The sequence below is a fragment of the Rhinoderma darwinii genome, chromosome 5 (genome assembly GCF_050947455.1).
Source record: "Rhinoderma darwinii isolate aRhiDar2 chromosome 5, aRhiDar2.hap1, whole genome shotgun sequence".
NCBI classification, from domain to species: domain Eukaryota; kingdom Metazoa; phylum Chordata; class Amphibia; order Anura; family Rhinodermatidae; genus Rhinoderma; species Rhinoderma darwinii.
In genome coordinates, this window is record NC_134691.1 from 112,582,053 (window position 1) to 112,606,790 (window position 24,738).

The following is a 24,738-nucleotide window of genomic DNA, read 5'->3' on the forward strand; positions in this document are numbered from 1 at the left end:
TCATATACTGTTTATTGGTTATGCAGATCAGTCTCCTGTTTTTCTCTTTCTAACTAGGTTTCTTCACATATATTTTCTTTAGTTCATCTGCCGACTTTAGTTTAGTACTCTGAACATCTCCAATCTGTTCTTCATCTGCAAGTACCCAATCCAAGAGGACAGGGAACCAGACAGGATAGGGGAGAGATGAAGGACTGGTTAGGTCTCTTATTTAGAAAAGCTAATGGGGGCGGGGGAGCTGAATTTCTTTATTCCAGGGTTCCAAACATGACAAAAAGAAGACTCCTTTGTGGCTCTTTAATTTATTTTTTTCTTTTATACAGGAAGAATAGGGACAGCGGGGCACATGGGGCAGGCCTCAGAGATCACGTGACACTCAGGCTGCCCCTGGCTTGGGACAGTGGGGGTCTTCAGTAATTGTGCCTCTGTTTATACCATCCCCAATCATATTCTTTTTTCTGTTTGTCACTAGCTAAAGCTTGGCTAAGGTTTGGTTACCACCTGTCTGTTTTCTTTGTCTATTTTTAGAGATTTTGAAGTGAGCGTAACAATGTATCCTATTGCTTTTAATTAGATTCTTTTTTTTCACAAAAATGTCCCAATACATCAATGCATTAAAAGAACTTCAAGCCTGTCCTGTGATAAAAAAAAAACCTGTTAGAGCATAAAAAACTACATCTTGTCCTGCAAAAAAACAAGGCCTCAAACAGTACATTGAAGTAAAAATAAGGTCCCATTCACATCTTGTTTTTTTTATATACTTTTCATGTATATGCCAATAAAAAAGCTCCCAACGTATACATTAAACATAGGCTGTGATGGATACCTTATAGTGGCACCGGTCACCCATAGACAATAGTGGTATACGTTAAACATATACTCAATGAACTCTCAACTCACATGACGCTCACACGATGATGTGTTAAATGGATACCATTATAGCCAATTGGTAACGGATTTTATTGTTAGGCATTCATCACAGGTATCCGTACACTATTATGGTTTCCGTTTAACGTATATGTCATGAAAAGCTCTTGAGAAGCCCATGACGTATACGTTTAACCGATGCCTGTGTCATATGGCATACTGTATCATACGTCACCCATTGGCTACATTTTAAAATACATATACCACACAGTACTACGCTATTCCATACCTAAAAAACGGTATACCGACATTTACCAGCTTGACAATGGCCTAAACAACACTGTTTTGGCCTCGGTGGGGATAATGGAGCCATATGGTCAAGTCTAGCGTGTATGCCAGGAGCTTTACCGATGTACACGATAGATGTAGGGAAAAAAACAAGATGTGAACAGGGCCTAATAAAAAATTTATGACTTTTGTAACGTGGAGGGGCAAAAATTACAAAAATCTTTCGGTCCTTAAGCCAAAATTTGTCTGGATCCTCAAGTATTTACTATACAAAATAATGAGATGAAAATTCAGGGACAAACATTATATAATCCTCTACTGTTCTTCACTGACTTTCAAGTGTCAGGTCGAAGAGTTGTATAATTCTAATCACATTACTTTTTTTTCTTGTATACATTTTGTTTTGTTGCTGAATTCTGTTCGCACATGTCCGGGCATCAGAGGATTTCACAAACTTGTGCTTGTTGTTCATCATGTGCCAGCGTGGTACTGAATAATATTAAGCTGTCAGAATGTGTAATGCCTTCTCATGTACCAGCAGAAGTCACTTTAATTGACAAAGAATTATTTTACATGTTTCATGCGAGATTCATTTCCACGCTGTCACACTTGTTTAGTTTCTTATGTGTTCCCAGGATGCTTTGATATGAAGCAGCACTTCTCATCTGAAGTGTCACATTGAACTATTGTGTCAGGGATCTCAGTTTTTGTCTTGAGAACATGAGACAAAACTTGATCCTTGGCCATATTTGTCCTTTTGTGATCTACCCTCTTCTCAGCTACCAGGGCTAGAAGTCACTTATGTACAAGGATGCCACCGATGTTCTGAAGAGGCTATCTGTCAATTTATAGCTAGGGTATGTTCACACGCAGTGTTTTCAGATGTAATTCCGGCGTTTTACGCCTCGAATTACGCCTGAAAAAAACGGCTCCATTACGCCTACAAACATCTGCCCATTGCTTTCAATGGGTTTTACGGTGTTCTGTTCCCACGAAGTGTAATTTTACGCGTCGCTGTGAAAATACGGCGCGTAAAAAGACGCCCGCAAAAAAGAAGTGCATGTAACTTCTTGGGAAGTTTTTGGAGCTGTTTTTCATTGACTCCATTGAAAAACAGCTCCAGTAAGGTCTGTAAAATACACAGCGAAAAACGCGAGTAGTTACAAAAACGTCTGAAAATCAGGAGCTGTTTTCGCCTTTCGTCACTGCGTGTGAACATACCCTTAGGCTGGATTCTCACGAGCATGTTCGGTCTGTAAAGGACGGAACGTATTTCAGCCGCAAGTCCCAGAGCGAACACACTGCAGGGAGCCGGGCTCGCTGCGGGACAACTGTCCCGTACTGTAATCATGTTTTCAGTACGGGACAGTAGTTCCACGGACAGGCAGGGACTCCTAGCATCGTACATAACTATGATGCCAGGAGCCCGGCTCATAAATCAGAGGAATGTATGCGTACCATTTCATGAAATACTCGCAACCTTCCTCATTAACGTCTATTATTTGGGGTTTCTGAGCTGTGACTGTCACTTATTACACAAACCTTATTAATCCCTAATAAATGCTCTGACGTCACTCGAGCCCTAGCAGATGGTGCAACAAAAGATATTACAGGTCATTATCGTCTAATTACACACTTCCAACTGTGTCTCATGGGGATGGATGACTCCTTTCTCTATACCTAAATTCCTCTTCTTTCAGTTCACGACTATGGGTCAAAGAACATTTATAAATAGTATATATAGTCACACATGTATATATGTATATAGCGATGGATATGGGATGAGAGGGCAGGTTTTAAAGAAGCACTCCTAGAATTTGTTTTTCATTTCCTCTGATAGTAATGTAGATAAGGTAAACAGTGGTGTAGTTCGTTCTTCTACCGAGCACTTAATTCATGAGTTATCCGCTCCATTCCGGTCCTTCCGTTGTCCCATGTTACTGCACTCAGACCCTCAGAATCCTATACCATCTTCTGGGGCTGGGCAATTACGACCTAAATTAATTGAACATGTAACCTTGATTCCGATTATTGAACAATTATCTAGGCCACACCCCTATTTCTATGCTACGTCATTGAATTAATATTTATCCCCTGAGCCTGCTGCATACTACCGTATATAATATACGTCTGACACTGCCCCCACACAGTATATTGCCCCTATAACTGCCCCCACACAGTATATTGCCCCTATAACTGCCCCCACACAGTATAATGCCCTTATAACTGCCCCACAGTATTATGCCCCTATAACTGCCCCCACACAGTATAATGCCCCTATAACTGGCCCCACACAGTATAATGCCCCTATAACTGCCCCCACACAGTATAATGCCCCTATAACTGCCCCCACACAGTATATTGCCCCTATAACTGCCCCCACACAGTATAATGCCCTTATAACTGCCCCACAGTATTATGCCCCTATAACTGCCCCCACACAGTATAATGCCCCTATAACTGTCCTCCTCGCCATATAATGCCCCCATAACTGTCCTCCTCGCCATATAATGCCCCCATAACTGTCCCCCTCGCCATATAATGCTCCCATAACTGTCCTCCTCGCCATATAATGCCCCCATAACTGTCCTCCTCGCCATATAATGCTCCCATAACTGCCCTGCACACAGTATAATGCCCCCATAAATACCCTGCCATTTGCAAGATGACGTCGCTTAAATGCGCTGAATTTCGTTAATTTTTCTATAAATTGCCCAGCCCTACCATCTTCTGTGTGGACTTAAGTCAGTTTCTCTTTGCATTCCTATGAGGTGCTTAAAGAGACTCTGTCACCACATTATAAGTGCCCTGTCTCCTACATAAGGAGATCGGCGCTGTAATGTAGGTGACAGCAGTGCTTTTTATTTAAAAAAACGATCTTTTTTCACAACGTTAGGAGCGATTTTGGTTTATGCTAATGAGCTTTCTTAATGCCCAAGTGGTCGTATTTTTACTTTCGACCAAGTGGGCGTTGTACAGAGGAGTGTATGACGCTGACCAATCGGCATCATGCACTCCTCTCCATTCATTTACACTGCACTAGCGATATAGTTATATCACTATGTGCAGCCTCATACACAAGCCCTAACATTACTACAGTGTCCTGATAATGAATACACATGACCATCCAGCCTGGACGTCATGTGTACTCAGAATCCTGACACTTCTGAATCTTTTTTGTGAGATTCCGACAAGTGAAACGAAATCTCGCGAGATTACGGAGCTAAACGAGATTTGGTTTCACTTGCCGGAATCTCACAAAAAAGAGTCAGAAGTGTCAGGATTCTGAGTACACATGACGTCCAGGCTGGATGGTCATGTATATTCATTATCAGGACACTGTAGTAATGTTAGGGCTTGTGTATGAGGCTGCACATAGTGATATATCTATATCGCTAGTGCAGTGTAAATGAATGGAGAGGAGTGCATGATGCTGATTGGTCAGCGTCATGCACTCCTCTGTACAACGCCCACTTGGTCGAAAGTAAAAATACGACCACTTAGGCATTAAGAAAGCTCATTAGCATAAACCAAAATCGCTCCTAACGTTGTGAAAATAGATCGTTTTTTAAAATAAAAAGCATTACTGTCACCTACATTACAGCACCCATCTCCTTATATAGGAGACAGGGCACTTATAATGTGGTGACAGAGTCTCTTTAATGTAACTCTCATTTACCTGTTTTTTTGCGCTGCTTGTGAATAGGGTTTGTGCATTGTACTGTACAGTATTGCAGAATTTTTATGCGGATTCCCCAACAGAAGTGTTTAAAAGTCTTGTCTAGTTTATAAAACTTATTTTCATATATCCTATTAGAGATTTCTGAATTAAAGGGGTATTCCCAAAATCATAAATTATCACCTATCCACAGTATACAGTAGGTATATATAGGTATTTTCTGATCGCTGCGGACCCCACCACTGGGACCCCCACCGGTCGGCAGAATGGTGGTTCCGAACCTCCAGATCCTCCTCACTGCTCGACCGCAGTGAGGAGGATATTAAATGGAGCTGTGGTTGAGCATGCACGTTGCCGCTCCATTCAATGTCTATTGAAATGACGGAAACAGCCAAGTACAGTTCTCGGTTGTTTCCATCATTCTCATAGACAGTGAATTTAGTGTCTACATACACGCTCGACCACAGCTCCATTCAAGCTCCTCCTCACTGCGGGGGGGGGGCGCAGTGCGGAGCATCTGGGGGTTTAGGATCCTCGTTGAAATGATTGGTGGGGGTCATTCTAAAAGACATTGAATGGAGAGGCTCTACCGCAGCACAATTTAATGTCCTCTCTGCAGTTCGGGACAACCATTTTGGTGAATAGTGGGGGTCGAAGAGGTGGGGCCCCCAGCAATCAGAAAATCATCACCTATCCTGAGAATAGGTAATAATTTATGATTTTAGGAAACCCCTAAATTAGAGGTGGGTCCGCTCTTCAGGATCCTCACCTCTTGTAAGAGTGAAGAGTTACAAAGATCATCTCTCATTCTGGAGGACCTGTCCTGTATTACACAGACAACCCATTGATGCGAATAGGCACTGTGTAATACTTAATTTCCCCTGTGGTGGTGCTACAGAGAAATGTAACACTGCCAGTTTCCCACAGCTAATAAGAAGGGATTATCCAAAGCAGAGGACCTATTTCAGAACATACTGGTATTGCTGTAAACAATTTATAATGCAGTTTAAAAAATAAATCTGGTTAGAGACACATTTCAAGACCGTTTTTATGTATTAGGTTCAATGTACATGAATGGGCCAAATGTGCTGTGGTTAGATAAGTTGCTTGGTTTTACTCTCGGCCTAATATAAAGTACTATCATCTCCTGTGCATGCTCGCTCATTTTACAAGACAAAGTTACACCATACACATTTGATGTAAGTTGTTGCCACTTTATACATATTGGGCAATAAACGATCTGAATATTACATGGCATATTACATTGGCACCAGAACTAGTAGCGCGACCTAGCACCTCACATATTACATATCAAATGTTCATGAGATGCACCTGAAAGTAATAATAGGTTATGTGTACTTGTAGTGTATTATTTGTAGGTCTTTATAAGATTACTGTACTTACCTTTGGGTTATCTACAGAGCCGCTGGTCTTTCCTAATATAGGAGCTTATTGAGATACCTCTGAGCAGTTGTCAGATAAGCTTGTTAAATCTAATGTAAGCATAATAAAAGATGCCGTCTCCTTACATCCTTTTACAGATCTTTTCTTATGGTCCATTTCCTTTGCTAAGAGCCCATCTGTGATGCCCCATCTGTCTTCCACCTGCACCTGATGGTTAATCTCCTGACACTTGGTTCTTAAATTGTTTTAAAGGCAATTATTTCTGTACCATTTCTACAGTAGTTGACTGACAATTGTCTGACTTTAAATGAAGGTTGCTGCTGTTTGTTTGCATTAAACTATATCTGTATTTCCCCTATTTTTGGAAATGCGAGATCAATGGTCCTCATTCTCCAGACTAAAACAGTAACTGTTCATTGAAAATACTATTTTATTGGTAACTTTGGACAAGTAATGAAACTTAATGTTTGAATAGATTGGTGCCAATCTCCCACCCACAACTTATTAGATCTAAAGGTGGCCATACACATTAGATAGAAGAAGGTTTATGGTTGAAAAACCATTGACCGACAATCGTCTCGTGAACGATCATTTCGGCAACATAGCCATACACATTTTAGTCCATATTGACTGTTACAGTCGTCCAAACTGGCCATGCATGGTCAATGACACCGGGCAAAGGGTGAACGATCTTTCATTGTGAAACGTTCTTTCATGGAACTATCGTTTCTGTAAAGGCTGACTACATCACATACAGTCAAGTACTACCGACTATCGGACAAAAATTTGAAACACAGCTGACTTCTTTCCAGGCGATGGCTGTCTGTCATTGGTCTGCTAAAACGATCGGTCGTTTAATTTCATCCGATCGTCGGTTTGATCAACTTTAGGCTGGATTCACACGAGCGTGTTCAGTCCGTGATATACGGTCCGCAGGTCGGCCGCATTTCCCGGACTGAGCACATTTCAGGGAGCCGGGCTTCCAGCATCATCTTTATCTATGACGCTAGGAGTCGCTTCCTCGCTGCGGGAAAACTGTCCCGTACTGGAAATCACCGAGTGTCTGTGTCTCCGGTGGCAGCCGGTGGCCTAATAGATGCCCCCAGGTCTGCCTGTAGTGAATGCCTGCTAGGTCATGCCAGAGGACAGGCAGTAATACACCGCAATACAAAAGTATTGCATTGTATTATTATAGTGATCGGATGATCGCATATTAAAGTCCCCTAGTGGGACTAGTAAAAAAGTCTAATAAAGTTAATTAAAAAAAATTTAAAAACCCACTTTTTCCCCTTACAAACTGCTTTACTATTAAAAAAACAAAATAAAGTAAAAAAGTTACACATATTTGGTATCGCCGCGTCCGTAACGACCCCGACTATAAAGCTATTACATTATTTAACCCGCACGGTGAACGCCGTAAAAAAGTTAAATAAAAAAGCTATGGATAAATTGCTATTTTCTGTGAATCCTGACTTAAAAAAATGTGATTAAGAAGTCGCATCTACTCCAAAATGGTACCAAAAACTACAAGTCTTCCCGCAAAAAAAAAGCCCTCATACAACTGCATCGGCGGAACAATAAAAAGTTATGGCTCTTAAAATATGGAGACACAAAAACAAATAATTTTGAAAAAAAGCGTTTTTACTGTGTAAAAGTAGTAAAACAGACAAAAACTATACAAATTTGGTATCGTTGCAATCGTAACAACCCGCTGAATAAAGTTATTGTGTTATTTATATCACACGATAAACGGCGTAGATTTAAGACGCGAAAAAGTGTGGCGAAATTTCTGTTTTTTTTCTATTCCCCCCAAAACAAAGTTAATAAAAGTTAATCAATAAATAATATGTCCCCCAAAATGCTGCTATTAAAAAATACAACTTGTCCTGCAAAAAACAAGACCTTATACAGCTATGTCGACGCAAAAATAAAAAGGTTATAGCTCTTGGAATGCGACGATGGAAAAACGTAAAAAATACCTTTGTCATTAAGGTATAAAATAGGCCGGTCATTAAGGGGTTACATTTTTTTAAACCGAAGCCTAATGTATTTATTTTATTTAATGGGTCCGTCAAGTTTACTTTCTTTTTTTTATTATTATTAGCTAGAAATTGCTAGAAATTGGTCATAGTATGCACCAAATTTATTATGTGTTTTAGACCATTTTTACATCTTTCTCAACAGCTTTAAAAAGTGGCTTGTAAAATGCGCCGATTTTTCCTTAAAGGGATAACCCTGTTATGGAAAAACTTGAGATATATTGTTCTGTAAAAGATGTGTAAAAGTACAATACAGTTTACATGACATGATAGGTAATGCTGATCTTTAGCACTATATGTTCTTAGATGTATCTGTTCAGTAGCAAAGTTTCCTTGGCAACTATTCATGTTGGAAAATGTACAGATTACATTATACAGTTATCTAATTATAAATATCAGATTACAAAACAAACAAACACACACCTTATCCGATTATATTTGGGTTTCATTGTGCATTTAGCATTATTATTTGCCACAATTTTTTCATGTCCTATTAATATCCTTATTCTGTCTGTATGCGGTAGAGGTTAAGGTCCTCCATAGCCAGAATATCATAACATACCCCAGTATACCCAGTCACACTTTCCGCCTTGTTACTCTTTTCCTCTTTCTCTGAGGGGTCAGTCGAGGTATCTGCAAGGCGAGGAGAGGGGAGCAGTCTGGCCTTATCTCTCTAGAAGCCCGATAGCAATAGTGTGGCCTGTCTCTAGTGGTAATGTTACAACACAATGCTTGGAGTTGTAATGATTGAAGCAAGATTTCAGCTAAACAACAAATAATAATAATGAATACATGTAAAGATACAGACCAAACGATAAACGCTTATAATAAACGTCCACACATATCAAAAGAGAAATGAAGAATGAATACCCATTGTTAAGGATCTGCCAGGCACAGCTTCTGTATCCACGCCCATAGGTAATCAGTCTGCACCTGCTTCTATGTCGGTGAGACTGACTCCTTCTTCCACCACTCAGGATGGCAGGCTTAGGAGTGGAGAGCCTATCACAGCCTGGCCAGACGGAGCTAGCTCCCGCCCTCTGTCTATTTATACCTGCCTTTCCTGTTCCTCCTTGCTTGTGATTCTTCTCGTTTTGTTTCCTGGCCCTGCTGCAGCTTCTTGTACCATTTGACCCTGCTTCATATTGACCCCGGCTTACTGACTACTCTCCTGCTCTTCGTTTGGTACCTCGTACACTCCTGGTTTTACTCGGCTTGTTCACTACTCTCCTGCTCTGCGTTTGGTACCTCGTACACTCCTGGTTTGACTCGGCTCGTTCACCACTCTTGTTGCTCACGGTGCTGCCGTGGGCAACTGCCCCTTTCCCCTTGCTTCTGTGTACCCTTGTCTGTTTGTCTGTCGTGCACTTATTGAGCGTAGGGACCGTCGCCCAGTTGTACCCCGTCGCCTAGGGCGGGTCGTTGCAAGTAGGCAGGGACTGAGTGGCGGGTAGATTAGGGCTCACCTGTCTGTTTCCTTACCCCCATCATTACACCCATAACTGTACGTGTGGACAAATCACACATCCAAACAAAAAATAATAGTAATAATGAACTCACCTTAGAGCAGCACTTCAATCATTTGTGGTATCAGTTCTATGTTTTCAATTCTGCATTGATACTTACACAGTTTAATTTCATTTAATAATTTTAGAACAAAAATTCTTGCTGGTAGATTTTTTTTCTTATTGAATGGTCTATGAATAGAAATGTAAGCTATAGACATCCCCTGCCTTTATTATTGTGCACAGTAATATCTGTGTGATCCTTTTCCCCAGAATATATAGTAGTTGAATGAGGCCTGTATAACTTTCACAGCAACAGAGACAAAATCAGCCATTACCGGCACAAGCCCAATATTTATGCAGACAGCATCACATATTCCGCAAGGAGACTTCCCTGTACAAGACTTTTTGACAATATTGATGTATATTTGTCCATTCAGTGTCAAGAATGTATTTTTTTTATTCTGCCAAAATGCAAATGGTCCACTCCAGAATTTTACACCATATGTTTTCCCTATTATAGGAATTATTCACTTTAGGCCCTGTTCCCACGGCGGATTTTGTGTGGCAGGTCCCGCCGCAAAATCCGTTGTGGAATTATTCCAGCTGTCGGCAGGAAGATTCCGCATCCTATTGACTTCAATTGGAGGTTCAGGCATAATCCCGAAGATCGAGCAGCACGCTTTATTTTCCCGCTAGCTGAAAAAATAATCGGGAAAAATAAGCGTCCGACTCCCATTTAAATAAATGGGAAGAGAATTTTGTGGCGCATTACGCCGCAAATTTCCTGCGTGTGAGAAAACCATTACACAATCTTTTGTCATAATGTTCTTGTTTGTGTTTTTTTCTGTTTAAAAATAAATGTAGCTATTCATTTTTCTTTAAAAAAACACGTTTTTTTTGGGCGGGGATTGGAGATACACACTTCCTACCTTATTGTCTGTATAGACAGTACAGCAGGGTGTGTGTGTGCTTTATGGCAGCAGAAATAAATGGGAATCAAATGACAGAGAAATGTCATAGATAATTACAGTCTCCAGGAAGTGATGGAGTACAGCTCCCTCCCCCAGAGACCAGGGAGTGGCGTGGTAATGCATACAGAGCCTAAGGGTCTGTTCACATCACCGTTGCCCTTCCCTTGAGGGGTTCCATCGGAGGTTTCTGTCGGGTTAATGCCTCAACGGAAAGGCAAACGGAAATCGAAGCTTCCGTTTCCCTCACCATTGATATCAATGGTGACGGAATCCTAAACCCAGATAATGTTTTCCGTCTGTCACCGTTGTGACAGGGTACCGTTGTTCTTGACGGAACCATTAGCGCAGTCGACTGCGCTATTGATTCGGTCAAAACGCTCTGATTGCCCTGTGTAAAAAGGCCAGCGATCAGCAGATGAACGGGCAAACGCTCGATCATCTGCTGGTCGTATCGTTTTAAAAAAGTAAAAGATTATCGGTGTCGGCAGCACATCTCCCTGTGTAAACTGGGAGACGCGCTGCAGACATGATAATAATATATGGGGACGAGCGATCGGAGTAGCAACCGCTCGTCCCCATCCATAGCTCTGTGTGACAGAAACAAGCGTGCTCTGATCAACGATGTCTCGTTGATCGGCGCTCGCTGCCCCGGCCGAGTTTCTGCCTTGACTAAGACAGTTTTAATAAATCTCCACCAATATTTATTATTTGAACATGGAAAGCAAGGACAGTGTAGCTTCCTCAGTATTTCTATTTCTTTCCTTTCTATATCTTTATTGTTTTATTACACTGTGTCTTACGTCTTTTACCTATAGAAATATTTACTCCTTTCTTACTGGTGTTCTAAATGTTATTTTTAATTTGTCTTTACTTTGTTTTTTTAATGGGATACTGTGTCTATGTAAATACAGAGGAGAGAAGCTGTGTTGGAAAGCTTTGCCTTCTTTGAATTTGCCTTGGCATACTGTACCTTCTTCCTGCCTTAAATTGAGTTCAAACCTAATAATAGTGTGTTCATATCCCAAGGGCAGCAGGCTGGTAATGGAATGAGTGGTTCTCTGAGACAGAATTCTATCTTCGGAGATACATATGAAACTTTATATTCTCACTTAGTTTCCATCAACATAACTGTAAATATTATCCAATTAATGCAATTTTCCTATCTCCTATCAACCGTGTAGCCTTGTAGCCTTAGGGGCTGTTCGCATCAGTGCTGGTTTTCGTTCATCAGTTCCGTCCAACCTTCCCGTTAACCCCTTCCCTCTTTAGCCACTTTTGACCTTCCTGACCGAGCCTCATTTTTCAAATCTGACATCTGTCACTTTATGTGGTAATAACTCCGGAATGCTTTCACCTATCCAAGCGATTCTGAGATTGTTTTCTCGTGACACATTGGACTTTATGTTACTGGCAAAATTTGCTCGATATGTTCAGCATTTAATTGTGAAAAACACCAAAATTTAGCGAAAAATTGCAAAAATTAGCATTTTTCTCAATTTAAATGTATCTGCTTGTAAGACAGGCAGTTATACCACACAAAATTGTTTCTAATTAACATCACCCATATGTCTACTTTAGATTGGCATCGTTTTTTGAACATCCTTTTATTTTTCTATGACCTCACAAGGCTTAGAACTTTAGCAGCAATTTCTCACATTTTCAAGAAAATTTCAAAAGGCCATTTTTACAGGGGCCAGTTCAGTTGTGAAGTGGCTTTGAGGGCCTTATATATTAGAAACCCCCAAAAAGTCACCCCATTTTAAAAACTTCACCCCTCAAAGTATTCAAAACAGCATTTAGAAAATGTCTTAACCCTTTACACATGTCACAGGAATTAAAGCAATGTAGAGGTGAATTTTACAAATTTCATATTTTTTTGCAGAAATAAATTTTTAGTACAATTTTTTTTATAACACAGAAGGTTTTACCAGAGAAATGCAACTCAATATTTGTTGCCCAGTTTCTGCAGTTTTAGGAAATATCCCACATGTGGCCGTAGCGTGCTACTGGACTGAAGCACCGGCCTCAGAAGCAAAGGAGCACCTGGTGGATTTTGGGGCCTTATTTTTGTTAGAATAAATTTTAGGCACCATGTCAGGTTTGAAGGGCTCTTGCGGTGCCAAAACAGTCAAAATCCCCCAAAAGTGACCCCATCTGGGAAACTACACACCTCAAGGAAATTATCTAGGGGTACAGTGAGCATTTTGACCGCACAGCTTTTTTACAGAAATTATTAGAAGTAGGCCGTGAAAATTAAAATCAACATTTCTTCAAAGAAAATGTAGGTTTAGCGATTTTTTTTCTCATTTTCACAAAGACTAAAGGAGAAAAAGCACCATAAAATTTGTAAACCAATCTCTCCCGAGTAAAACAATACCCCACATGTGGTAATAACCGGTTGTTTGGAGACACGGCGAGGCTGAGAAGGGAAAGAGCGCTATTTGGCTTTTGGAGCTCAAGTTTAGCAGGAATGGTTTGTGGAGGCCATGTCACATTTACAAAGCCCCTGAGGGGACAAAACAGTGGAAACCCCCCACAAGTGACCCCATTTCGGAAACTACGCCCATTGAGGAAATTATCTAGGGGTATAGTGAGCGTTTTGACCCAACAGGTTTTTTGCATAAATTATTGGAAATAGGCCCTGAAAATGACAATCTAAATTTTTTCAAAGAAAATGTAGGTTTAGCTAATTTTTTCTCATTTCCACAAGGACTGAAGGAGAAAAAGCACCGTAAAATTTGTAAACCAATCTCTCCCGAGTAAAACAATGCCCCACATGTGGTAATAAACGGTTGTTTGGAGACACGGCAGGGCTGAGAAGGGAAAGAGCGCTATTTGGCTTTTGGAGCTCAAGTTTAGCAGGAATGGTTTACGGAGGCCATGTCACATTTACGAAGTCCCTGAGGAGACAAAACAGTGGAAACCCCCCCACAAGTGACCCCATTTTGGAGACTACACCCATTGAGGAAATTATCTAGGGGTATAGTGAGCTTTTTGACCCCACATGTTTTTTGCAGAAATTATTGGAAGTAGGCCCTGAAAATAAAAATCAACATTTTTTCAAAGAAAATGTAGGTTTAGCTTATTTTTACTCATTTCCACAAGGACTGAAGGAGAAAAAGCACCACAAAATTTGTAAAGCAATTTCTCCCGAGTAAAACAATACCCCACGTGTGGTAATAAACGGCTGTTTGGAGACACGGCTTGGCTTAGAAGGGAAAGAGCGCTATTTGGCTTTTGGAGATCACATTGAGCAGGAATGGTTTGCGGCGGCCATGTCACATTTGCAAAGCCCCTGAGGGGAAAAAACAATGAAAACGCCCAAAAAGTGACACCATTTAGGAAACTACACCTCTTGAGGAATTCATCTAGGGGCGTAGTGAGCATTTTGACCCCACAGATGTTTCATAGAATTTATTAGAATTGGGCAGTGAAAATAAAAACAATCCTTTTTCTTCAATAAGACGTAGCTTTAGCGCAAATTTTTTCATTTTCGCAACAAATAAAGGAAAAAAAAGAACCCAACATTTGTAAAGCAATTTCTACCGAGTACGGCAATACCCCATATGTGGTCATAAACTGCTGTTTGGGCACACGGCAGGGCTCAGAAGGGAAGGACCGCCATTTGGAGTGCAGATGTTTCTGGATTGGTTTCTGGGCGCCTGTGGGCCCAAAACAGTGGAAACCCCCCAGAAGTGACCCCATTTTGGAAACTACACCCCTCAATGCTTTTACCTAGGGGTGTAGTGAGCATGTTAACCCTGCAGGTGTTTTGTAGAAATTAGTGTGAACTCGATGTTGCAGAGTGAAAATGGGATTTTTTCCACAGATATGTGGACAATATGTGGTGCCCAGCTTGTGCCACCATAACGAGACAGCTCTCTAATTATTATGCTGGGTTTCCTGGTTTTAGAAACACCCTACATGTGGCCCTAATCTCTTGCCTGGACAGTCGACCAGGCTCAGGAGTGAAAGCGTACCATGTAAAATTGAGGCCTAATTTGGCGATTTACAAAGTATTGGTTCACAACTGCAGAGGCTCAGATGTGAAATAATAAAAATAAACCCCTGGGAAGTGACCCCACTATGGAAACTGCACCCCTCAAGGCATTTATTAAGGGGTGTAGTGAGCATTTTCACCCCACAGATCTTTTCCATAAATGAATGCGCTGTGGATGGTGCAAATTAAAAATTTATATTTTTCCCTAGATATGCCATTCAGTGGCAAATATGTCGTGCCCAGCATATGCCACTGGAGACACACACCCCAAAAATTGCTAAAAGGGTTCTCCCGGGTATGACGATGCCATATATGTGGAAGGAAACTGCTGTTTGGGCACGCTGTAGGGTTCAGATGGGAGGAAATGCCATTTGGCTTTTGGAGGGCGAATTTTGCTTGGTAGTAGTTTTGTTTGGAGTCTTACTGGTGTTTCCGTTTATAATGTAGGGCATATGTAAGCCGGGCGGAGTATATAAGGGGCATAGTCAGGTGGTATAATAACGGGGTAAAAAAAAACAATAAAATAATCCATAGATGTGTGTTACGCTGTGAAGCAATCCTTTCTGCACAGGCCGGTGTCGCACTGATAAATGGTGTCATTTCTTATCCCCCTTTTGGTCCACACTCCGCGCCTTTGTAGTTTGGGGAATTTTGCTGGGAAGTGTTGTCCTGGTATAATACGGGCACCGTCGCTTCCAGCGGATATGTTTGGGCCCTCCCTTTCCTGGTTCCCTAATTTTAGGTCCTTGAAAAATCGCCTCTTCAAACAGAAGAAATGTTCCCCTCGGGCACAACTGCATATTTTTTTATTTCCTGACTTATTGGAGCCATAACTAATTTTATTTTTCATAGACGTAGCGGTATGAGGGCTGGTTTGTTGCGGGATGAGCTGTAGTTATTATTGGTACCATTTTGGGGTACATGCGACTTTTTGATCACCTTTTATCCTATTTTTTGGGATGCCAGGTAAACAAAAAAACGCAATTCTGGCACAGCTTTTTTCGGGTTTTTTTTATACAGCGTTCACCATGCGTTATAAATTACATGTTAACTTTATTCTGCGGGTCAGTACGATTCCGGCGATACCTAATTTATAGAACTTTTTCATGTTTTACAACTTTTTTGCACAATAAAATTACTTTTGTAAAAAGAATGTATTTTTTCTGTCGCCAAGTTGTGAGAACCATAACTTTTTAATTTTTTTGTCGACGGAGGTGTATGAGGGCTTGTTTTTTGCGGGACGAGCTATAGTTTTTATAGGTACCATTTTTGGATACGTGCGACTTTTTGATCACTTTTTATTCTAATATTTGTAGGGCAAAGTGACCAAAAAACAGAAACTCTGGTAACGTTTTTTACGGTTTTTTTTACGCTGTTCACCGCGTGCAATAAATAATATAATATTTTGATACCTCCGGTCGTTACGGTCGTGGCGATACCAAATACATATGGTTTATTATTATTTTTCAATAATAAAGGACTTGATAAGAGTAAAAGGGGGATTGTGTTTTATTTGATTACTTGAAACTTTTACTGTTTTCAAACTTTTATTTTGTGCACTTTTTTTTACACTTTTTTATACTTTTTTTACACTTTTTCTCAAGTCCCACTAGGGGACTTGAAGTTCCAACGGTCAGATTTTTTTTTTTCTAATACATTGCACTACCTATGTAGTGCAATGTATTAGATCTGTCAGTCATTCACTGACAGCAAGCCGATTAGGCTTCGCCTCCCGGCGGGGCCTAAATCGGCTTCCGTAATGGCAGAGCAGGAGACCATTGTGTCTCCTGTTGCCATAACAGCAGTCGCCAGTCCCGATTGCCTGTCAGGGCTGGCGATCTGCTAGTAACCGCTACGATGCAGCAATCGCTTTCGATTGCTGCATCGAAGGGGTTAATGGCAGGGATCGGAGCTAGCTCCGGTTCCTGCCGTTACAGGTGGATGTCAGCTGTACAGTACAGCTGACTTCCACCGCTGATGACGCCGGATCAGCTCCTGACCCGGCGCCATCTTGCCGACAGCTACGGAAGCCGATCAGGCTCCGCCGCCGGGCGGATCTTGACCGGCTTCGGTGCTAGGCAGACCGGAAGGCCAGTATTAGGCCTCCGGTTGCCATTGCAGCCACCGGAACCCCGGCAATTTCATTACTGGGGTTCCGATGAGCTGCAAACACCTTAAGTGCAGCGATCGCGTTTGAGCGCTGCACTTAAGGGGTTAATGGCGGGGATCGAAGCTAATTTCGGTCCCCGCCGTTACAGTCGGATGTCAGCTGTAAGATACAGCTGAGATCCGGTGATGATGGGACCGGCTCAGCTTCTGAGCCGGTCCCAAACATTTGGCGTACATGTACGGCAAGATGCGGGAAGTCAGTACTTTCCATGACGTACATGTACGGCAAATGTCGGGAAGGGGTTAAAGGAACAGATAAACAGAAAGCCAAATGGAAACTATCGCTTCCGTTTGCATTGATTTCAATGGTATTTGTTCTCTTTCAGTTGGTATCGGTGTGCCTCTGTTCTGCTAGGTTTCTGTTTTTTTTCACGGAAACAATAGCGTAGTCGACTACAGATGAACGAAGGCCAGCGCTGATATGAACAGGCCCTTACTCATAGATTAACTGAATTAGATTTTACATTTACCTGAGAAGTGACACAAAAGTAATAATATACAAGAATATCACATAGGGTTTTCTCTTGCCATCGCTGTTCCTGACCGTTGTAGCAGCATGTCAGCTGTAAAACACAGCTGACACTTGCAGTGTATGGAGCGGGCTCAGCGCGTGAGCCGCTCAAACATCATCCCGTCGGGAAGGGGTTAAGTAGGAACCGGTCAGGGGACCCAACACTACCAGGTCCCTTGACTGCGGACTATAAGAGGCAGGGACTCTTTAGCAAGATTTATTCTTGCTAAAATCTGCGTCTTATAGTCCGACAAAATACGGTATATTAAGTTATATAATGTAAGGTTTAATAATATAATCAACAGAGGATTTTTTACCTAAAAACTAAATGGTATTAAAAAGTGGACATTCAATGTAAGAAAAATGTGTTAAGGAGAGTACTTTCAGCTATCTGTAAAATGAAGCTACATCTGAGAGGTACTGGCAGTGTGTACTGGGCCTTACATTTTTGGATTGGCCAAGCTCTGACGGGACTTGAAACCAGTCATTTTTTCTCAAAGAAAGAAGCAAACCAAACCTTCCTTTTCCCATCCCTTAGTTGAACTTGATGGACATGTGTCTTTTTTCAACCGTACAAACTGTGTTACTATGTAACTGACCACTGTCACTTGCCTGCCAAGAATGGTCTTCGGGGTCTGTATATCTCTACAGGGGAAAGCGGGAATGTATTGCCTTGTTGGACTGCAAGACTGGTCACCATGTTCTAAAAGAAGGATCCAGCCGCTCTTACGAATAGCTTGAAGCTATGAGTAAGAGCCTGTATTGGCTCAAAACATGTAAGCACCCCTGCCATTATGTATATGGTTTGACCAATGATGAATAAAACTTGGTGGTTTTATTAAGTTGTACTGGATCCCTCTGTTTATGCTCAAACACCTACCAATCTATCTGAATGAAAGAAAATGCAAACCAATGTTTGTTGTTGCTCCAAGGCAACTAAAGCAAACAAAGAATTTAGCAACTTTGCAAATATTCTTGATAAAAATTGATCTACTATTTTATGTAGCTCCTATGCAGAACTTTCTGTCTCCATGGTAACAGACTACAATCTACTGTGTAGTCTGATTCTGCAGTTATATCTCTTTCCACATGTCCCCTACTTGATGCTAACACACCCATACTGTTGGGGTTTCACAGGGGTGACATTAATATTTGTATATTGCTTGTAAATTGGAAGCAAACATGCTATCTGTACTTTTCTGATTAGTATATTTTGTCTTTCATTTAGCAAGTTTTATTTGTTATATTTATTATAGAGTTATATATTTATTTGTAAGATTTTTCCACACTTGGACAGTGTGTATAAACACAAATTCCCTTATCATGACTCTTGATATGGTTTTCAACAGGATGAGCTGGATGAGCTGCGGGCTGAAATGGAGGAGATGCGTGACAGCTATCTAGAGGAAGATGTTTACCAGTTGCAGGAGCTCCGAAGGGAGCTTGATCGAGCCAATAAGAGCTGCCGTATTTTGCAATACCGCCTCAGGAAAGCAGAGCAAAAAAGCTTAAAAGTTGCACAGACAGGCCAAGTGGATGGAGAGCTTATCGGGAGTCTGGAGCAAGACTTAAAGGTAAGAGAAATATTGTATGATTTTGACACTTACTTTTGCAGCAGAATATTCAGAATGGGTTTTAAAGCCTTCAATAACTGTAATATATTGTGCATTAAAGAGTAACTGTACTTTTGATACGTCCTAGAGGCATTTCAGAAGTTTTGATTGGTGGGGGTCCCATGTGCTGAGACTCCCACCGTGGCTGAAACGAAGTTGCAGAAGCGCCCTGCACCTTCAGCTGCGATCGGCCGCTTAGCTAAATGGTTCTACACCTCAGTTTCAGCGACGATGGAGGTCTCAGCATCCGGACCCCCACAAATCAAAACTTCGGATATGTCTCTATTACATATCAAAAGTACAGTTGCTCTTTAAGAGAAGTCTTCAAAATTGTTATCTATTCATCATTTAGAGCAGGGGTCTCAAACTCGGCCGGGTAAATTGCCCGCACAAAGAAAAAATGGGAAGTTGACGGGCCGCATTACTTTCAAATTTTATACAATACAAATTATTGTTAATCAGTTAGTTATTTGAACTACAGGGTGGGCCATTTATATGGATACACCTAAATAAAATGGGAATGGTTGGTGATATTAACTTCCTGTTTGTGGCACATTAGTATATGGGAGGGGGGAAACTTTTCAAGCTGGGTGTTGACCATGGCGGCCATTTTGAAGTCGGCCATTTTGTATCCAACTTTAGTTTTTTCAATGGGAAGAGGGTCATGTGACACATCAAACTTATCGAGAATTTCACAAGAAAAACAATGGTGTGCTTGGTTTTAACGTTACTTTATTCTTTCATGAGTTATTTACAAGTTATGGGTGACATTATAGATGAATAGTTTCCTGGAAAGTGGATTGGTCTTCATGGGGCCAGTTGAATGGTCCCCTAGGTCTCCCGATTTGACCCCCTTAGACTTTTATCTTTGGGGTCATCTGAAGGCAATTGTCTATGCTGTGAAGATACGAGATGTGCAGCAACTGAAACTACGGATACTGGAAGCCTGTGCTAGCATTTCTTCTGCGGTGTTGCTATCAGTGTGTGAAGAGTGGGAGAAGAGGGTTGCATTGACAATCCAACACAATGGGCAGCACTTTGAACACATTTTATAAGTGGTCAGAAACTTGGAAATAACTCATGAAAGAATAAAGTAACGTTAAAACCAAGCACACCATTGTTTTTCTTGTGAAACTCACGATAAGTTTGATGTGTCACATGACCCTCTTCCCATTGAAAAAACTAAAGTTGGATACAAAATGGCCGACTTCAAAATGGCCGCCATGGTCAACACCCAGCTTGAAAAGTTTCCCCCCTCCCATATACTAATGTGCCACAAACAGGAAGTTAATATCACCAACCATTCCCATTTTATTTAGGTGTATCCATATAAATGGCCCACCCTGTACTATAATAATACATTACTATAACAATACTACATTACTATAACATTACTACATTACTATAATACTACATTACTATAATAATACTACATTACTAAAACAATACTACTTTACTATAATAATACTACATTACTATCACAATACTACCTTACTATAATGATACTACATTACTATAATAATACTACATTACTATAATATTACATTATTATAACTATACTACATTACTATAACTATACTACATTACTATAATAATACTACATTACTATAACAATACTGAATTACTATAACAATACTACATTAATATAATACTACATTACTATAATACTACATTACTATAACAATACTACTTTACTGTAATAATACTACATTACTATAATACTACATTACTATAATAATACTACATTACTATCACTATACTGCATTACTATAACAATACTACATTAATATAATACTACATTACTATAACAATACTACATTACTATAATACTACATTACTATAATACTACATTACTATAATGATACTGCTAGGTTTAAACTTACCGGAAATTTGCGAGTTTACGCCACATGCTTATTTTAACAATCCAGTTTTCCAGTTTAAGTGTTGCTAAATGCAGTCTGGCTGCTCAGTTGGCAGTGTTTGGCAAACACAAGAATGTCAAGAATGCCACAGTGCCCTCTGTAGATAATGCCACAGTGCTCTCTGTAGATAATGCCACAGTACCCTCTGTAGATAATGCCACCGTGCCCTCTGTAGATAATGCCACAGTGCCCTCTGTAGATAATGCCACAGTGCCCTCTGTAGATAATGCCACAGTGCCCTCTGTAGATAATGCCACAGTGCCCTCTGTCGATAGTGCCACAGTGCCCCCTCGTAGGTAGTGCAACAAAGCCTCCTCATAGATACTGCCACACAGCCCCCCTCCCAGGTAGTGCCACATTGCCCCCCTCCCTGGTACTGCCACATAGCCCCCCTCCCTCGTAGTGCGACACAGCGCTCCTCCCTGGTAGTGCCACACAGCCCCCCCCCTCCCTGGGAGTGCCACACAGCCCCCCTCCCTGATAGTGCCACCCAGCCCCCCTCCCTGGGAGTGCCACAAAGCCCCCTCCCTCATAGTGCCACACAGCCCCCCTCCCTGGTAGTGCCACACAGCCCCCCCTCCTTGTTAGTGCTACACAGCCACCCTCCCTGTAGGTAGCGCCTTTGGGGCTCCCTCTAGGAGGGGAATCCCCAGCCAGGGCATTCCCGATGCTCTGTCTGGGGATTCCTCTCCAAGAGGAACCCCTAACGTCATTGTCCATATATGGGTCGTGACGTTAGGGCCTTCTCCAGGAGCGGAATCCCCGCCAATAGCGTCAGCAAAGCTCTGGCCAGGTATCCAGCTCCATGAGAAGCCCCTGACGTCACAGTCCATATATGGACAGTCACGTAAGGGGCTCCCTCTAGGAGCGGAAACCCCGGCCAGAGCGTTTTCAGTGCTCTGGCCGGGGACTCCATTTCAGGAGTAGCCCCTGACGTCACTACCCATATATGGACAGTAATGTCAGGGGCTTCTCCAGGAGCAGAATCCCGGGCAAGAGCGTCAGCACTGCTCTGGCTGGGGATTCCACTCCTAGAGGGAGTCCCAAAGGTGCTAACTACAGGAAGTGGAGCTGGGTGGCACTACCAGGGAGGGGGGCTGTGTGGCACTACCTTGGGGAAAGATTCCGCTCCTAGACAGGGACTCCCTCTAGGAGCGGAATCACCGGCAAGAGCGTCAGCAACGCTCTGGCCAGGGATTCCACTCCTTTCAATGAGTCTTATAGACTTACATAGAGAAACTGGCTTGCATGCCACACAAGACTCTGTGTGAATCGGCGAGTCAGTTTAGAGATCACGTGATCACACAGGGGAGTCAAATGGAGTCTATGTATTGAAAGCTAGACGCTCGGTGAGGAAATAAATATCATATACGTGTACAAGATGCCCATTACAAACGGAAAAAAAGCAATCATACATTTTCATGGGAGTGCTTCTTTAATAAATTATTTTCTTTATATAAATAACTTTTTAACATATATTACTATAATAATTGTATGTAACGTCACAACTTTTAACCTCGGCAAATACTGTTTTCTATCAGAAATTCAAATGTATTTAGTTTTTTTTATATAAAAATGCCTATCAGTGTGTTTGGTACAGCTGCTTTGTATCCTGTATATAGAGCAGATGTATCATTCTCTTAGACCTGAATCCGTCTGTTTTCGATCACATCTTCGTTATCAACTTAAATGTCATCGTTAACAGCTCGATCCCGCAGGACCCGCTGACCGTAAAATCATCAGTACCACTGACATGACGGATAAAGATTTCAGAGTTAGATACAGCTGCTCTGTACACAGGATACAAATCAGCTGTATCTAAAAAAGTTACAATTATTTTTAATAAAAAGTATTTTGAAATTTGCAAAAAACACTGATACACATTTTTATATATAGAAAAAAAAATATGTCAAAGGTGTACATAGTCTTTAAGATAACCTGAGGCTATGCTGGTAGCAGGAACAGCAAAGTATAAGGTGATGAGGTGCAGCATGGATACAGTGAGGATATTGTTTATGTGTGTGTTGGGAGCACAAACAAATGCTAAAATGGCCACCATTTTAGCTTACCTGGGGCTCTGAGGAACAGCTTATATAGCCACTCACTCATCTAGCCTATAAAATAAGGAAATAATTAGCCCTGCCTCCCATTCTTTTATATAAAATAGCCACCCTGCCCTCTCCAACTCCATGCCGTGCCAGTACTGCGGAGCATTACATTGGGCAGCCACATGAGGAGGTGGGAGGAGACCGCATTGTTGCGTCCTGTACACTGTCTCCTCTCTCACTGAATGGATGGAATGGCGGCCAGCATCAGCGCAGCAGATCAACAGTGGTAAATGAGCGACTCCACAGGTGACGATGCGGTGAGGCGGTGACAAACGGCAGGGCCAAGCTTCCTCCTAAAGCTCAACCAGACAATGCCATTATAAAATAGATTCAACGTCTAAAAACAGAATCATCACAGGCCTCCAGGGCGAAGTAATCTAATTGATTCGATTAATCGCCAGCCCTACTGCCATGTGAACCTTCTTGGTTATGTAGAGGTACATCCACTGGTCTCGCAACTGCTTATGTAAGAGGCTTTCTCAGAAACAGTTTATTTTGGTCGTCATCCCCCACAAAATGTACTTATTTATTGTGAATTTTATTTTGTAATGCTCTTTAAGGATTGCTAAAACCCAAATTTAATAAAATTTTACAACGATTTCATTTGCAATAATTCAACATCTAAACAAAATATTTTTTGTGTTAACCACTTAAAGAGACTCTGTCACCACATTATAAGTGCCCTGTCTCCTACATAAGGAGATGGGCGCTGTAATGTAGGTGACAGTAATGCTTTTTATTTAAAAAAACGATCTATTTTCACAACGTTAGGAGCGATTTTGGTTTATGCTAATGAGTTGCTTAATGCCCAAGTGGGCGTATTTTTAATTTCGACCAAGTGGGCGTTGTACAGAGGAGTGCATGACGCTGACCAATCGGCATCATGCACTCCTCTCCATTCATTTAGACAGCAGAATCGCGTTCTTACTAGAACATGATCTGCAGCCACATACACAGCGATTCTGCTTGATTAACATTAATCCAGTGTCCTGATAATGAATAGACCTGACATCCAGCCTGGACGTCATGTGTACTCAGAATCCTGACACTTCTGACTCTTTTCTCTGAGATTCCAGCAACGGAAACAAAATCTTGTTTACCTCCGTAATCTCGCGAGATTTCGTATCCGTTGCTGGAATCTCACAGAAAAGATTCAGAAGTATCAGGATTCTGAGTACACATGACGTCCAGGCTGGATGATCATGTGTATTCATTATCAGGACACTGGATTAATGTTAATCAAGCAGAATCGCTGTGTATGTGGCTGCAGATCATGTTCTAGTAAGAACGCGATTGAGCTTCCTGTCTGTGAGAAACCCTAGGGGGGCTATTGGTGTCCATACACATTAGATAAAATTTGTCTGAACCCGCCGATTTTGGCGGGACATCCAACTGTCTAATTTTAATGAGGGTGTCCCGACTCTCCCCCGAGGGCAGATGTTTACATATTTCCCCTGTAACTGAAGCTGCAATAACAGGCAATATCTAGTTTGACCCAGCAGCTTTGTCACATAAAAACTGCCCTGGTGATCACGTGTTCGCCAGGACCAATGGAGGCAGAGGCTCTGCTGCTTCCCCTACTGTGTGCAAAGCACTATAAAAACACAATGTACATTTGTTTTCTGTTTTTTTTTGAGTTATTGAACTTTTTGTGTGTGA

The 24,738-nt window shown here is 41.5% G+C and overlaps 1 protein-coding gene across 1 annotated transcript in view; it reads left to right on the forward strand.

Moving 5' to 3' along the window:
- MTCL1 (microtubule crosslinking factor 1) overlaps positions 1–24,738 on the forward strand; it is a 158,453-nt gene that overhangs the window by 18,959 nt on the left and 114,756 nt on the right. Inside the window, exon 2 of the mRNA XM_075826415.1 lies at positions 18,786–19,010. Within this exon, the coding sequence (XP_075682530.1) occupies positions 18,786–19,010 (225 nt within the window). The remainder of the gene's footprint in view (positions 1–18,785; positions 19,011–24,738) is intronic.